We start from the raw sequence: 16,613 nt of genomic DNA, 5'->3' as shown, positions 1-16,613 counted from the left end.
TCTGTCCAGTACAGGAACAGACCATTCGGCCCAACTGGTCTATGATGGTGTTAATGCTCCACACGAGCCTCCTCCCACCCTACTTACCAGCATGAACTGGTTGGGCCGAATGGCCTGTTTCTGTGCTATATATCCTATGTAATATTTCACTCCACCCCATTAACAAATTCCTTTCTCCCTTCACGTAATTTTCTCTCAGAACATAAGAAATAGGAGCAGGAGTAGGCCATACGGCTCCTTCAGCCATAATACGATCATGGCTGATCCGATCAAGGACTCAGCTCCACTTCCCTGCCAGCTCCCCATAACCCCTTATTCCCTTCCTTATTGGTTAAGAAAATCTGCTCTAGGTCTGCCCATCAAACCCATTCGTTATGTTAAAGACCACTCTCAGGTCACCTCTCTGTCTCTTTATTTTTTAGAGGAAAGAGCTCTGACCTGCTCAATCTTTCCTCACTAGTGTGCTATCATCCTTTTAAATCTTGTTTGCACCTTCTCCACTGCCTCTATATCCTTTTTGTGATATGGAGACCTGAACTGTTCACAGTAGTCTGAATGTGGTCTAACCAAGGTTCTATACAAGTGTAACGTAACGTCTCTGCTTTTGAGTGGTGTTTAATGTTATGTTCCCTGCAAATGAACAGCTTGCCTCAGTACCATGCCCAACGTTTGTGAGGTACTAAATGATATTTTCATGATACTCTGCTTCCTGACAATATTCTGAAGTAGCTCAGTGTAAAAATATTTTCCAGAGGGAAAAATTAGTTCTGAAGAGTCAAAGTTGTTTAGGCGAAGAGAAATTAACTTAGCTTTCAACTCTAACCTATCACAATTTATTCGTTCTTTGATATTTGTAGTCAAAACTTACAATTTTTTTTTCAATTCCCATTTAATTTGAGATCAAACTCCAAATGGTGAAAACGTTTAAAACCAAGCGTGCTGTTGTAAGAGTCGGCAGTGAAACATTTATCGATGTGCTTAATGTTTTCGATGCGATCGACTTCACTAATTATTACCTTGGAGGAATACCGTTACACATTAAGGAAGGGTATGTTAAGTGTTTTTTTTAAAAGCTGAATGCAAGCTAAAAATGTCTTATCTACAAATGTTGCCTGCATGACAAATGTGTTTTGTAGTAAACGTTGTTTCAATTTATAATGAGATAAATATGAGATATGAAATTCAAAAACCCAGCCCCATAATTTACACAGAGTTACCCTGGTGCCTGTGGCTGTAACCTCAGCTGATGTGGAGCATAAACACCCGTTGGGCCCAATGGCCTGTTGCTGTGCTGTACAGTACATTCAGTGTAACTCTATTTGTCTTATTCTGTTGTAGATTAAACATGCCTGTAAAATCATCACTGCGAGCCTGTGTGAAAAATCCAAAAGCTACTTACAACAAGGACCTGTCCAGAGAATACACCGTTGGTGTTAGTAAAGGCTGCTCACAAGAGCTCTTGGTGAGTTTTGATATTCAACTCCTGAATAATGAATCTCTAATAACTCCAGCAAATCATTGCAACAGCAGTTGTGAAAAGCTGTGGCCAAGAAATTTGTCTCGGGTGCTGGTGAAAAGCGGGCGGTATCGGATTGGCCACCCGTTATACGCAGCGCCCGATATTCAGGTCCATTGCAGTCAATCGAACTGGACATCAGATGCTGCGCATAACGGGCAGCCGATCCTATTGCGCCCGAGAGGAATCTCTAGGCCAGTGACTGAGTTTATGATCAGATCAGCCATGATCTTATTGAATGGCGGAGCAGGCTCAAGGGGCTGAATGGCCTACTCCTGCTCCTATTTCTTATGTTTCTTATGTTTTAAATTAAAGAAAGATTTGCCTTTATATAGCATCTTTCACAATATCGGGAAGTCCCAAAGCTCTTTACAGTGCTTTTGAAATGTAATCACTGGTGTAATATGAGGAAACGCGGCAGCCAAATTGTGTACAGCAAGATCCCACAAATAGCAATGGGATCCGTGACCACATAATCTGTTAGTGATGTTGGTCGTGTGTTAAATATTGTCATATCAATCTCTATTTAGCCTATTCATAGAGAGAGGATTGAGTTTGTTAATTTAAATATATATTAATATTAATTTCTTAGATTGCCTATTTCTCTATTTATTTGTTTCAGCAATTACTGCGCATTTTGTCAGTGTCTTTTCAGAGTTAGTCTTAATGTTTCATTGGTACATTAACATTGATGTACTCTGGGCGATTCATTTGAGTAACAACTCGGGAGGCACATGTGGCTAAAATGTTTCCGGAGCCTTGAAAAATTATAGGAAAAACATAAATTGTAATACACAGTCTTTCTATCACTTAGTTAAGACCTGGTTAAGATTTAATAAATAATTGTACAAATTTGTAGCAAATAAAAATAGTTAAGCCGTTGAAGAACATCAAGACCTGGAATGAGCTGCCGGAAAGGGCGGTGGGAGCAGAATCAACAGTAACTTTCATAAGGGAATTGGAGAAGTACTTATTTAGGAAACATTTGCCGGGCTGTGGGGAAAGTGCCGGGGGGGAGTGGGACTAATTGGATCACTCTTTCAAAGAGCCGGTACTGGCACGATGGGCCGAATGGCTTCCTTTTGTACTCTGAGGCCGAAATTCAGCCTCCTGAAAAGGCCTCTCTTACTATCGGAAAGCAGCGGCCGTGTGGCGGACTCGAATGGCCGCTGATTTGGGGCCAAAAGGTCACCGCTACCGAAATTCACCTCGGGCGGTTTTTCCAGCGGTCCCCACTTCCGCCCCACTGCTGCCGACCCCCGATATCCTGCGCGTACCGCCGATATCCTGCACCTCCCGCCAAATTCACCGTGAAAAATCTTTGAACTGCCGCGCGGTATCTCCGACAGCTCTTTCTGTCGGTGCACTTTGTTGGAAGTGTGTGCAACCTGGCACCGTGGCGGCCATTAAAGGCGAGGGGTGGGGGCGGAATTCCGCGGCCGCCATGTTTTTTTTTTGGCGGCCGACTGCCAGGGCGGGCCGACGATTATGCCCCCGGCTTCGGCCAGGCCGCCTGGTGCCGCATGGTGCCGCCTCGTGGGGTGCCAGGCTGCTGGCCCGACCGAAACCCTCCCTGGTGGCCCAGTGGGCCAAAGTTTTAAAATGGCGAAGGCTCTCCCCTTTAAGTACCGGGGAGAGCCTTGGTGACGCACACACACGTCAAGGCACCATCACCGCTTCGCTGATTAATGACAACAGCAGAGGCTCTGTCCCACCTCCATTTCCGCTCTCGCTCGTTGTCGATCTTCTGCTTACCCTGCCCCCTCCCAACTTCCGCCCCCGTTATGACCGACTTCCGTCTGCCTGAAAAAAAATCACATAGAGCTAAATTTCATGAAAGAGGCCATCCAGCGCGGCGGAAAAAGCACTTTAAAAACGGTAGAATGCCCCAGGTTTCCGACGGTCATAGAAACATAGACAATAGGAGCAGGAGTCGGCCATTCGGCCCTTCGAGCCTGCACCGCCATTCAATATGACCATGGCTGATCCTCTATCTCAACACCATATTCCCGCTTTCTCCCCATACCCCTTGATGCCTTTTGTGTCTAGAAATCTATCTATCTCCTTCTTAAATATATTCAGTGACTTGGCCTCCACAGCCTTCTGTGGTCGAGAATTCCACAGGTTCACCACCCTCTGAGTGAAAACATTTCTCCTCATCTCGGTCCTAAATTTCCTACCCCGTATCCTGAGACTGTGACCCCTTGTTCTAGACTTCCCAGCCCCGGGGAAACATCCTCCCCGCATCCAGTCTGTCCAACCCCGTCAGAATTTTATACGTTTCAATGAGATCCCCTTTCATTCTTCTAAACTCTAGTGAATACAGGTCTAGTCGACCCAATCTCTCCTCATACGACAGTCCTGCCATCCCAGGAATCAGTCTGGTGAACCTTCGCTGCACTCCCTCTATGGCAAGTATATCCTTTCTTAGGTAAGGAGACCAAAACTACACACAATACTCCAGGTGTGGTCTCACCAAGGCCCTGTATAACTGCAGTAAGACATCCTTGCTCCTGTACTCAAATCCTCTTGCAATGAAGGCCAACATACCATTTGCCTTCCTAACTGCTTGCTGCACCGGCATGTTTCCTTTCAATGACTTTTGTATTAATGATTTCTAATGTTTCTTTCGTTAGCTGGTCCGGACTGCCTACTTCAGTGGCAATGGATTATTGGGCCTTTCTGCAGCCAACGTGACCTTTCCTGAAAATTTCCACATTGGGTTTGGATTTACAACAAGCCAGCTGAACAGTCTATTGTTTTCTTATGAAAAGGTAAGAAATCTAGTGAGTGGCTAGCTCAATCCAATATTATTTTAACAAAGCAGCCGATTTTCCTAAAATACCTCAAAATGTTCATAAAACACATTTTTTTCTTAGAATTAGACATGGAGCTGTGTTTGAGTAGTATAAGCAAGTGAATGATATAGACATTCATTATTCATTCTTAAGAAAAAACTAGAATCGAGCATAAAGCAGGAAGCACCACTTTAAATGTGTTCACTTTTCGCTCATCATCACAGGCAGTCCCTCGGAATCGAGGGAGACTTGCTTCCACTCTAAAAGTGAGTTCTCGGGTGGCTGAACAGTCCAATATGGGAATTACAGTCCCTGTCACAAGTGGGACAGACAATGGTTGAGGGAAAGGGTGGGTGGGGAGTCTGGTTTGCCGCACGCTCCTTCCGCTGCCTGCGCTTGATTTCTGCATGCTATCGGCGACGAGACTCGAGGTGCTCAGCGCCCTCCCGGATGCACTTCCTCCACTTAGGGCGGTCTTTGGCCAGGGACTCCCAGGTGTCGGTGGGGATGTTACACTTTATCAGGGAGGCTTTATAACGTTTCCTCTGCCCACCTTGGACTCGCTTGCCATGTAGGAGTTCCGAGTAGAGCGCTTGCTTTGGGAGATTTTTTTGCTATAATTAGAAAGAAAGGAGAAAAAAAGACTTGCTTTTCTACAGCGCCATTCGCAACCTCAGGACGTCCTAAAGTGCTTCACAGCCAATCACTGTTGTAATGTACGAAACATGGCCACCAATTTGCGCACAGCAAGCTCCCACAAACAGCAATGTGATAACGACTAGATAATGTGTTTTTGTTATGTTGATTGAGGGATAAATATTGGCCCCTGGACACCGGGGATAACTCCCCTGCTCTTCTTTGAAATAGGGGCCTAGATTTAACATCTCATCCGAAAGGTGGCACCTCTGACAGTGCAGCACCCCCTCAATACTGCACTGGAGTGTCAACCTGGATTTTACGTTCCAGTCTCTGGAGTGGGACTTTTAAGGCGAGAGTGCTACCCACTGAGCCACAGCTGACACCTCATCAGCGAACGGGAGAACATACACCCCTCAAAGCATAGACACGTACCGATGTTTTAACTCATTAAAATTGCATCGAAGCCCAGTGATGTCATCGCGGTGCGACACCTGCAGCTTAAGTAGGCCTTTGTCTGCTTTTATCGAGAGCTTTGACCAGGGCCTGAATCTCCACCGTTAATATGATGGTGGGCGGGATTGCATTGGGTTGGAAGCGGGATTTTTAATTTCAAGTTTAATTTCCCAGGAGATCCCATGGCTCCGGTTGGGGTGGAGTGTAGAATGTTTCGGTGTAAGGGATGTCGCAGTTGTGCGAGGCAGATTGGTTGGGCTGGGTGCTCTTTGCCTTTCCGTCATTGTCCATAGGTTTATATGTAACCTTCAGGGCTGCTGACCGAGGGCCGTGCGGCTCTTTGTCGGCCGGCGCGGACACGATGGGCCGCAATGGCCTCCTTCTGCGCGGTAAATTTATATGTTTCTAAGTTATTAGCCCCTCATCCGACTTTTTCCTGAACATCGGGGAGGAAGAACTTAAAGTTGAAGCCTGTCTCTAAATAAGAGATTTTATGAAACACTTTGCTGTAAATTTTAAAAGTTATGTGCACTATGGGTTATTAAGCAAAACTGCTCAACTCTAATTCTGAAAATAAAAGTCTTTATTTCCTTTGGTAGGATGACTTTGAAGTTTGGCTGCAAAATGGCAAAGTAAAGGTTAATATTCTGGGCAAAGTCCTAACATCCAGAAGCTCCTTCAATGACGGCATGCACCACTATGTGTCAGTCCAGAGGAGAGGAAATAAGTACGTTTCTTACAATTGTATCTTTTACATTTTATCAGTTCAAAGGTTTGTCTCCTTCAGCAGAGCACAGCCACAACAACAACTTTTATGTAGCACCTTTAATGTAGCAAGGTGCTTCAGAGGAGCGGTATCAAACAAAATTTGACATCGAGCCACATAAGAAGACATTAGGGCAGGTGGTCAAAGAGATAGGTTTTAAGGAGCGTCTTAAAGGAGAAGAGAGAGAGGTAGAGAGCCAGAGAGGTTTAGGGAGGGAATTCCAGAGCGTGGGGCCCACGGCCGACACTGGTGGTGCGATTAAAATCGGGGATGCTCAAGAGGGCAGAATTGGAGGAGGACAGAGATCTCAGTGGGTTGTCGGACTGGAGGAGATTACAGAGATAGGGAGGGCACGGCCAAGGAGGGATTTGAAAACAAGGATGAAAATTTTTAAATCGAGGCGTTGCTTAAGCGGTAGCAAATGTAGGTCAGCGAGCACAGTGGGTGATGGGTGAGCGGGACTCAGTGCGAGTTAGGACACGGGTCAGCGAGCACAGGGGGTGATGGGTGAGCGGGACTCAGTGCAAGTTAGGACACAGGTCAGCGAGCACAGGGGGTGATGGGTGAGTGGGACTCGGTGCGAGTTAGGACACGGGTCAGCGAGCACAGGGGGTGATGGGTGAGCGGGACTCAGTGCAAGTTAGGACACGGGGCAGTGAGCACAGGGGGTGATGGGTGAGCGGGACTTGGTGCGAGTTAGGACACGGGGCAGCGAGCACAGGGGGTGATGGGTGAGCGGGACTGGGTGCGAGTTAGGACACAGGGTCAGTGAGCACAGGGGGTGATGGGTGAGCGGGACTCAGTGCCAGTTAGGACACGGGTCAGCGAGCACAGGGGGTGATGGGTGAGCGGGACTCAGTGCAAGTTAGGACACGGGTCAGCGAGCACAGGGGGTGATGGGTGAGCGGGACTCAGTGCGAGTTAGGACACGGGTCAGCGAGCACAGGGGGTGATGGGTGAGCGGGACTCAGTGCGAGTTAGGACACGGGTCAGCGAGCACAGGGGGTGATCGGTGAGCGGGACTTGGTGCGAGTTAGAACACGGGTCAGCGAGCACAGGGGGTGATGGGTGAGCGGGACTTGGTGCGAGTTAGGACACGGGGCAGTGAGCACAGAGGGTGATGGGTGAGCGGGACTCGGTGCGAGTTAGGACATGGGGCAGCGAGCACAGGGGGTGATGGGTGAGCGGGACTTGGTGCGAGTTAGGACACGGGTCAGCGAGCACAGGGGGTGATGGGTGAGTGCGACTCGGTGCAAGTTAGGACATGATCAGCAGAGTTTGGATGAGCTCATGTTTACGAAGGGTAGAATGTGGGAGGCCGGCCAGAAGATGGCCACACAGCTCACAAGCGATGTGCTTGCTGCAGGGAGAAATATTCCCCATAAGGCTGTTTTCAAATCATTTTATTCCTTCCAATATGATTGTTATCCAATATTACAAATATGATTGAACAAAATATATAACATAACAGCTGAGGATTATAAATCACTGATTAGGCCCCAGCTGGAGTATTGTATCCAATTCTGGGCACCGTGCTTTAGGAAGGAGTTTTACTAGGATGGTTACCAGCGATGAGGGACTTCAGTTACGTGGAGAGAATCATAGAGTCATAGAAATTTACAGCGCTGAAGGAGGCCATTCAGCCCATCGTGTCTGTGCTGGCCAAAAAAGAGCTATCCAGCCTAATCCCATTTTCCAACTCTAGGTCCGTAGCCCTGCAGGTTACAGCACTTCAAGTGCACATCCAAGTACTTTTTAAATACAATGAGGGTTTCTGCCTCTACCACCCTTTCAGGCACTCTAAACCTCCTACCACTTATTTTAAATCTATGCCCCCTGGTTATTGACCCCTCTGCTAAGGGGAATAGATCCTTCCTATCCACTCTATATACGCACCTCATAATTTTATACACCTCAATTAGGTCTCCCCTCAGCCTCCTCTGTTCCAAAGAATACATCCCCAGCTTATCCAATCTTACCTCAAAGCTAAAATTCTCCAGTCCAGGCAACATCCTCATAAATCTCCTCTGCACCCTCTTTCATGCAATCACATCTTTCCTGTAATGTGCTGACCAGAAGAGACAAGAGAAGTTCTCCTTGGAACAGGGAAGGTTAAGAGGAGATTTAATTGAGGTGTTCTAAATTGTGAAGAGTTTTGATAGAGCAGATAGGGAGAAATTCATTCCACCGCACAAGGGTCGGTAACCAGAGGACACAGCTTTAAGGTCATTGGCAATGGAGCCGGAGTGAGAGATGCGGAGCATGTTTTACGTAGCGAGTTGTTATGATCTGGAACGCGCTGCCTGAAAGGGCGGTGGATGCAGATTCAATATTAACTTTCAAAAGAAAATTGGATAAATACTGGAAGGAGAAAATTTTGCAGGGCAATGGGGAAAGAGCAGGGGGAGTGGGACTAATCGGATAGCTCTTTCAAAGAGCTGGTACAGGCACGATGGGCCGAATGGCCTCCTTCGTGCTGTTAAACGCTATGATTCGATGATCAATCCCCTTACAAACATGGCCACGAAGACGATGTTGCTGAAGTCTGGTGTGTGGGGGGGGGGGGGGCGTGCAGGGAGGGGGAGGAAGGTGGGGGAAGCTGATCAATCCCCTGCATGGTTGGCAGGAGTTGAATTTTCAAACTGCGTGGGGTAGCTGGACATTAGGGACCCACCACCTGCACCATGCACAATGGGTGCCCTTCCATTGACACAGCAAATCCCAGTCCGGGCGGAGTCAGCACTGGAGGACACCAGTGGGTGTAATCTACCAGGATCGCAACCCATGGTATTCCATCGCCATGGTAAATATGACAGGTGGGGACGAGTAGCTCCAAATTCTGCAGCTCAAGCCCATGATCTGATGACGTGAGATAGTTTTTCTTTATTCATTCCTGGGATGTGGGCGTCGCTGGCAAGGCCGGCATTTATTGCCCATCCCTAATTGCCCCTTGAGAAGGTGGTGGTGAGCCGCCTTCTTGAACCGCTGCAGTCCGTGTGGTGAAGGTGCTCCCACAGTGCTGTTAGGGAGGGAGTTCCAGGATTGTGACCCAGCGACGATGAAGGAACGGCCGATATATTTCCAAGTCAGGATGGTGTGTGACTGGGAGGGGAACGTGGAGGTGGTGGTGTTCCCATGCGCCTGCTGCCCTTGTCCTTCTAGGTGGTAGAGGTCGCGGGTTTGGGAGGTGCTGCCGAAGAAGCCTTGGCGAGTTGCTGCAGTGTATCTTGTAGATGGTACACACTGCAGCCAGGGGGCGCCGGTGGTGGAGGGAGTGAATGTTGAAGGTGGTGGGTGGGGTGTCGATCAAGTGGGCTGCTTTGTCCTGGATGGTGTCGAGCTTCGAGTGTTGTTGGAGCTGCGCTCATCCAGGCAAGTGGAGAGTGTTCCATCACACTCCTGACTTGTGCCTTGTGGAAAGGCTTTGGGGTATCAGGTGCTGAGTTTTGATATAATTATGCTATATTATTTTAACATTAACAAAGTAGCACTTCATACGATACATAAAACAAAATGAAATATTTAGAAATTCATGATTTGTAGGCACACTTTTAATTGTAATGGATGTATGACTATTTCCCTGATTAGCTGTAATCTGAGTAATGTGGAACTCGCTGCCACAGAGAGTGGTTGAGGTGAATAGCATCGATGCATTTAAGGGGAAGCTGGATAATTCAATGAGGAGAAAGGAGTGTGGAGCATAAACACTGACATAAACCGGTTGGGCCAAATGGACTGTTTCTGGGCTGTACATTCGATGTAATGTTCATACATAAACAAACATTGATTATTTCCGTTGTGTTCTTTATTTCTTGAGAATCTGTTGCTCTGTATTTACCACTTTGTCTTTTTTTAATTCCAGGATCTATCTGAATGTCGATGATTCAGACAGGCATCAAACAGAAATTCGATTTAGCCAGCCGGCCCCGATAGCCTCGGTATACCTGGGTGGGGACAAAGACACAAAGAATTTTGTTGGCTGTATCAGCAATGTTTTCCTGAAAAGGTAAATTTCTCTCATTTAACTTGCGTACATGGACAAATGTAACTTGTTTCAACTAATGTTGAGAAACCTCTTTACCCGGAGAGGGGTAAGAATGTGGAACTTGTTACCACAGAGAGTGGTTGAGATGAATAGCACAGATGCATTTAAGGGGAAGCTGGATAAACATCAGCCAGACAGGAAGAGAAGATTATGCTGATAGGATGAGATGAAGTAGGGGTGGGAGGAGGCTCGTGTGAAGCATAAACTCCAGCATGGACCAGTTAGGTCTGTGCTGTAAATTATATACAATTGAGTATTGACCAGTACAGTGAGCTTGTGATCATACTGTTCAATTCCTGGTTGATGAGAGGTGATCTTATCGAAACGTATACGATTATGAGGGGGCTCGACAAGGTGGATGCAGAGAGGATGTTTCCACTGATGGGGGAGACTAGAACTAGGGAGCATGATCTTAGAAGAAGGGGCCGCCCATTTAAAACTTAGATGAGGAGAAATTTCTTCTCTCAGTGGAATTCACTGCCTCGGAGAGCTGTGGAGGCTGGGTCATTGAGTAGATTTAAGGCAGAGATAGACAGTTTCTTAACCGATAAGGGAATAAGGGGTTATGGGGAGCGGGCAGGGAAGTGGACCTGAGTCCATGATCGGATCAGCCATGATCGTATTAAATGGCGGAGCAGGATCGAGGGGCCGTATAGCCTACTCCTGCTCCTATTTCTTATGTTCTTATTGTTCTTACGTTGAGAGCAGCAACACTAGAATATTTGGGCAGAGTAATAATCAATAGTCAACGATAACCAATATTTTCTACAAATGATCATCACTTCCCAAGCAAAACCTCTGATCAGGAATGCTTGTCTTAACTTCGGTTTGTATCTGGGTTCTCTTCCAGGGCTTTGCATTTTCACAAGCTCGCATCTGGTTAGCTGGAACTTCAAAACTTTAAAAAAATGAAATACAAGAATGCGTAGTACTCATCGGAGTCCCCAGTATTTTAAACGTTTAGTGAACTGCCAAGCAGACTCGCTGACCGTGCTTTTGGCCGACTCATGCCACTGGTTGCAAATGTAAACTGGGAAGAGTAACGCCAGGAGACCTTTCTTTTAATTTGACCTTGGGATGTGAGTGACTCTGGCAAGCACTCATTAATTAATTGTGGTTCATCATCATCATAGGCAGTCCCTCGGAATCGAGGAAGACTTGCTTCCACTCTAAAAGTGAGTTCTCAGGTGGCTGAACAGTCCAATACGGGAATTACAGTCTCTGTCACAGGTGGGACAGACAGTGGTTGAAGGAAAGGGAGGGTGGGACTGGTTTGCCGCACGCTCCTTCCGCTGCCTGCGCTTGGTTTCTGCATGCTCTCGGCGACGAGACTCGAGGTGCTCAGCGCCCTCCCGGATGCACTTCCTCCACTGAGGGCGGTCTTTGGCCAGGGACTCCCAGGTGTCGGTGGGGATGTTTTACTTTATCAGGGAGGCTTTGAGGGTGTCCCTGTAACATTTCCTCTGCCCACCTGGGGCACGTTTGCTGTTTAGGAGTTCCGAGTAGAGCGCTTGCTTTGGGAGTCTCATGTCAGGCATGCGAACAATGTGGCCCGCCCAACGGAGCTGGTCGAGTGTGGTCAGTGCTTCGACGCTGGGGATGTTGGCCTGGTCGAGGACGCTAACATTGGTGCGTCTGTCCTCCCAGGGGATTTGCAGGATCTTGCGGTTGTGGCGGGGTGAGTGGGCGGGGGGGCAACTGTTTCTATAACTAAGTGACAAACCATTTCACTAGGTTTTAGGAGTGAACCACAATGTGGAGTAGGAGTCAAGTGTAGGTGAGACCGGGTAATGACGGCACAAACATTGCATCCAAATAAAGTATCTCACCATTTGAGCTTCATGTATTAAGTATACAATTCACTAAAGGCCATATAGAAATACTTTATATAGACCTAAAAAGAAAGACTTACATTTATATTTCGCCTTTCATGACCTCAGGATGTCCCAAAGCACTTTCCAGTTTAGTCACTGTTGTAATGTGGGAAACGTGGCAGCCAATTTGTGCACAGCAAGCTCCCACAAACAGCACTGTGATAATGAGCAGATAATCTGTTTGAGTGATGTTGGTTGAGGGATAAATATTGGCCCCAGAATACCGGGGAGAACTTCCCTGCTCTTCCTTGAAATAGTGGCATGGGATCTTATACGTTCCCCTGAGAGAGCAGACGGGGCCTCGGTTTATCGTCACATCCGCAAGACGGCACCTCCGACAGTGTATTGTTCCCTCAGTACTGCACTGGGAGTGTCAGCCTAGATTTTGTGCTCAAGTCCCTGGAATGGGGTTTGAACCCAGGATGTCCTGATTCGAAGTTGAGAGTGCTACCCATAAGATTAACACCGTGATTCGTACCATAGAGTAGGACCACCTAGTAGTCATTATGCTTGTGCTCAGATACAAAAATCTTGATGTGGTTATTATATTCAGTGATAGAAATTATCCCGATGCAGGGATGAACACTGTATACTTGCATTCGAAAGTATATGCATTTCAGCTGTTGTACATTTTATCCTATCTCACTGGTCTACCTGAAGAATTTATAACGAGATTGAAAATAAATGAGTAATGGTGGTGTTCTGGAATACATTGATAACATTGCTGCTCTAAGCAGATGATTTGGGGATTGGAAATGACATGGCTAAAATCACCACTCTCTCTTTAGGAATTATCAATCTCCTGCAGTTGAAAATTTGGTATTTTCAACGGAGCAGTCTGGAATATACCTGGACACCTGTCCACAGCAGAGAGCCCCAGAAATGCTCATGTTGAAAGAAAGCAGAAAGTCCAACGGTCAAGAGACAGTTAATAAGGTATGCAAACCTTTCTTGGTTTCATAATATTTGGAGTAACGTTAATAAACAAAGGGGGAGAAGTTCGGTCGCACCTCTGTGGCGTTAACCCAGGCGGAGTGGTTCTTTTAGTGGCGTGAAAAAGTTTGCGCCTCCCGCCCAGAAATTGGTCAGAATCGGTCGAAGAGCTGACGGGCGATAAATCAGCCGTTGCACGCCAGAGCTGGGGGGCGAAAACAAAAGTTTGGTCGGTACATTTGGCGGGCCCATTGTGCATGCATGGAACTCTGATTCCGATCCCGGGACACGCCGAGTCTTAAGGCATGGCATAGTAATGCACCCATCAAACTTTCTGTGGTGTATGTAGCACACAAATCACTGACTCCACACGGTCTGGTGTAAGTCTAACTGCTGTGACCTTCGTCCTTTATTGTTCAGCTCCAGAGTGCCTCCCAGGTGTGGTGGTCAGCCTTATATAGCACCTATTACAGGTACTACCAGGGTTCCCCACCGCAGCGCCCTCTGTGGTGTGGCATAGTACTTACAATACATTTAAGGTTCTGGGACGATACACACATCATTACATAACATCACCTTCCCCCCCTCCGCCTGGACGCAGGACAACGATACACACATCATTACATAACATCACACTTGTCCAACGGAAGGCAGGTGGGCATAGACAGTGCGTTAGTATGGTACATTTTATCTGGTACATTAACTGGTTATTGATTGGTAGCGGAACCTTGATTTCCTTGTTAGCCGTTATCATTAATTGTACTTCATCCATTATTTTACACAAATACAGTGGCCATTCAGCATAAAAAAACTTTCCAAACTCACTTGTTTCCTCCCGCACTGTTATGTCTGTCTGCCGCTGCAAACAAGGAGGCTCACGCACCGTGCTGTGTGTAAACATTGCACTGACTGACCTCCCAGGGAAGCGCTTTCTCATCCCTTTAAGTAGCCGCCAGTTAATGACTCTGCACGCCTGCACCCACTGTTTTTCCAGACGTTGTTATTGGCGGGCGCTCAATGAGGCGCACGCACCGAATTTACCGACCGGGGCGCAAGTGTGGGCATTGCACCAGGAATACCTCAGGATCGGAGCGATCGGCAGCAGCCGGGCGCTACTGATTTGTGCCCCCGGTGAACCTCTAATAAATTTTCCATCGGGGCACTAAAAGCTCCGCTCCTGGTCTATAACCTCTTCCGCTCCCATTGACGCTCCTTCTGCCTGCTAACTGAGGTGTCCAACCCAAAATGTCTCGTCAGTAAATGTATGTTGATGGAACGTTTCCTCTGACACAGAACGGAAAGAATCACAAGGTTGTTCCTGATCATTCAACAAAAGAAAATGCGGGGCAAGAATCAGAAGGGTGTCAGTTTCCATGGCAACCAAAAGCAATCAATGGCGCCTCCCAATTTGGAGATTCACCAGATAGCCGATTGGAATATGACGTTTTGCCTGAATCGTTTAAAGAGAGGTAAAATGTGTTATTATTATTTTAATTACATGTCTATTGATGTGATTCAGCATGTGACATCTGTCACATGTCAGCTCTCACACACTTCTGATGTCGCACTGCGAAGTGCCAAAAGTATTTAAAAGGAAGGTTTTTTTTATTCATCCATGGGATAAAAGCCAGCATTTATTGCCCATCCCCAATTGCCCTTGAGAAGGTGATGATGAGGTGCCTTGAACCGTTGCAGTCCTTGTGGTGAAGGTGCTCCCACAGTGCTGTTAGGGAGGGAGTTCCAGGATTGTGACCCAGCGACGATGAAGGAACAGCCGATATATTTCCCAGTCAGGATGGTGTGTGACTGGGAGGGGAACGTGGAGGTGGTGGTGTTCCCATGCGCCTGCTGCCCTTGTCCTTCTAGGCGGGTAGAGGTCACGGGTTTGGGAGGTGCTGCCAAAGAAGCCTTGGCGAGTTGCTGCAGTGCATCTTGTAGATGGTACACACTGCAGCCACGGTGCGCCGGTGGTGGAGGGAGTGAATGTTTAATATAGTGGATGGGCTGTTGATCAAGTGGGCTGCTTTGTCCTGGTTGGTGTTGAGCTTCTTGAGTGTTGTTGGAGCTGCACTCATCCAGGCAAGTGGAGAGTATTCCATCACACTCCTGACTTGTGCCTTGTAGATGGTGGAAAGGCTTTGGGGAGTCGGGAGGTGAGACATTCGCCGCAGAATACCCAGCCTCTGACCTGCTCTTGTTTCTACAGTATTTATGTGGCTGGTCCAGTTAAGTTTCTGGTCAATGGTGACCCCCAGGATGTTGATGGTGGGGGATTCGGCGATGGTAATGCCGTTGAATGTCAAGGAGAGGTGGCCAGACTCTCTCTTGTTGGCGATGTGTAATAGTATTAGGCGGTCCCTCGTATCGAGGATGATCCGCTTCCACATCAAAAAGGGGCGAGTTCACAGGTGTTTCAGTGAGGGACCTGACATTCTGGGTCTGAACTACATGTTGAGGGGTGGAAGATACCTGTGCGTGGATTCTTTTAATGTGGGGTGGCCGTTGCACACCAGCCACCACACGGGCTTGACAGAGCGAGGTCTTGGTCCAACATGACATTTATCAGCCGAAGTATGTTGTGTATTGTGTGGTTTAGTGCTCCTGTTAGAAAACAGTTCGTACAGTGAGCTAAACCACAAAAGGCACTTGAGCATATTTTAAATGTGACATTTACACGTTTCAGGTCAAAGTTCTCCATCGATGTGCGAACTGTTGCGTCAGAAGGAATCATCTTTTATGTAGCAGATAAGTCGGAGAAATCCTACATGACGCTTTACGTTTCGAAAGGCCGTTTCTTCTTTTCCTTTGTCGTTGACGGGAAACAACTGAGAATTAAGAGCAAAGCCAAGCACAATGATGGGCAGTGGCATACAGTAAGTAAAGCAAACAACAGCTAGTCGCTTCAGCTATACGATTGTACATGAAAAAGGTACTTTTAGCAACCTGTACCTTTAGTTTGTCTCTTGTCAGAATCCATTGCCTCGCCCCCTCCTCCCTGTCTCTGTCACCTCCTCAAGTCCTAAAATCCTCTGAGATCTCTGCGTTCCTCCAATTCTTGCCTCTTGTGCATCCGCAATTTTCTTCTCTCCATCATTGGCGGCCGTGCCTTCAGCTGCTTTGGCCCTGAACTCTGGGATTCACCTCGCTAAAGCTCTCTTAACTCTCTCCTCTTTTAAGACGTTCCTTAAAACCTACCTCTTGCACCAAGCTTTTGGTCACCTGTTCGAATATCTCCTTATGTGGCTTGGTGTCAAAATTTGTCTGATAACCCTCCTGTGAAGCACCTTCAAATGTTTTACTATATTAAAGGTGCTATATAAATGCAAGTTATTTTTGTTTATAATATTTTGGCTACAGCAATACAAAAGGCAAATTGCAATGTTTATGCTAGACCACAAGAGATGAATACTACTAGTGCGTAGGATGTGACTTATACATTAGATTCTGCACTAAATAAATTGAAAGGTTTCATAGAAATGAGAATGGTCAAAAGCACAGGTCTGAAGAAAGTTATCCAACAGTCCTCCCCAACTAGAGTCACCCTACTTTAATTCCATTTCCCTGCTCTTTGCTCCCACTCTTTAATATT

The 16,613-nt window shown here is 47.0% G+C and overlaps 1 protein-coding gene across 1 annotated transcript in view; it reads left to right on the top strand.

The window, feature by feature from the left end:
• lama3 (laminin, alpha 3) overlaps positions 1-16,613 on the top strand; it is a 511,887-nt gene that overhangs the window by 474,473 nt on the left and 20,801 nt on the right. The window contains exons 67-74 of the mRNA XM_070889172.1: positions 900-1,048; positions 1,339-1,462; positions 4,153-4,290; positions 6,006-6,133; positions 10,035-10,178; positions 12,880-13,027; positions 14,318-14,493; positions 15,708-15,897. Of these exons, the coding sequence (XP_070745273.1) occupies positions 900-1,048; positions 1,339-1,462; positions 4,153-4,290; positions 6,006-6,133; positions 10,035-10,178; positions 12,880-13,027; positions 14,318-14,493; positions 15,708-15,897 (1,197 nt within the window). The remainder of the gene's footprint in view (positions 1-899; positions 1,049-1,338; positions 1,463-4,152; positions 4,291-6,005; positions 6,134-10,034; positions 10,179-12,879; positions 13,028-14,317; positions 14,494-15,707; positions 15,898-16,613) is intronic.

The sequence above is a fragment of the Pristiophorus japonicus genome, chromosome 1 (assembly GCF_044704955.1).
Source record: "Pristiophorus japonicus isolate sPriJap1 chromosome 1, sPriJap1.hap1, whole genome shotgun sequence".
NCBI classification, from domain to species: Eukaryota; Metazoa; Chordata; class Chondrichthyes; family Pristiophoridae; genus Pristiophorus; species Pristiophorus japonicus.
This window is presented reverse-complemented; position numbering and strand designations above follow the sequence as displayed.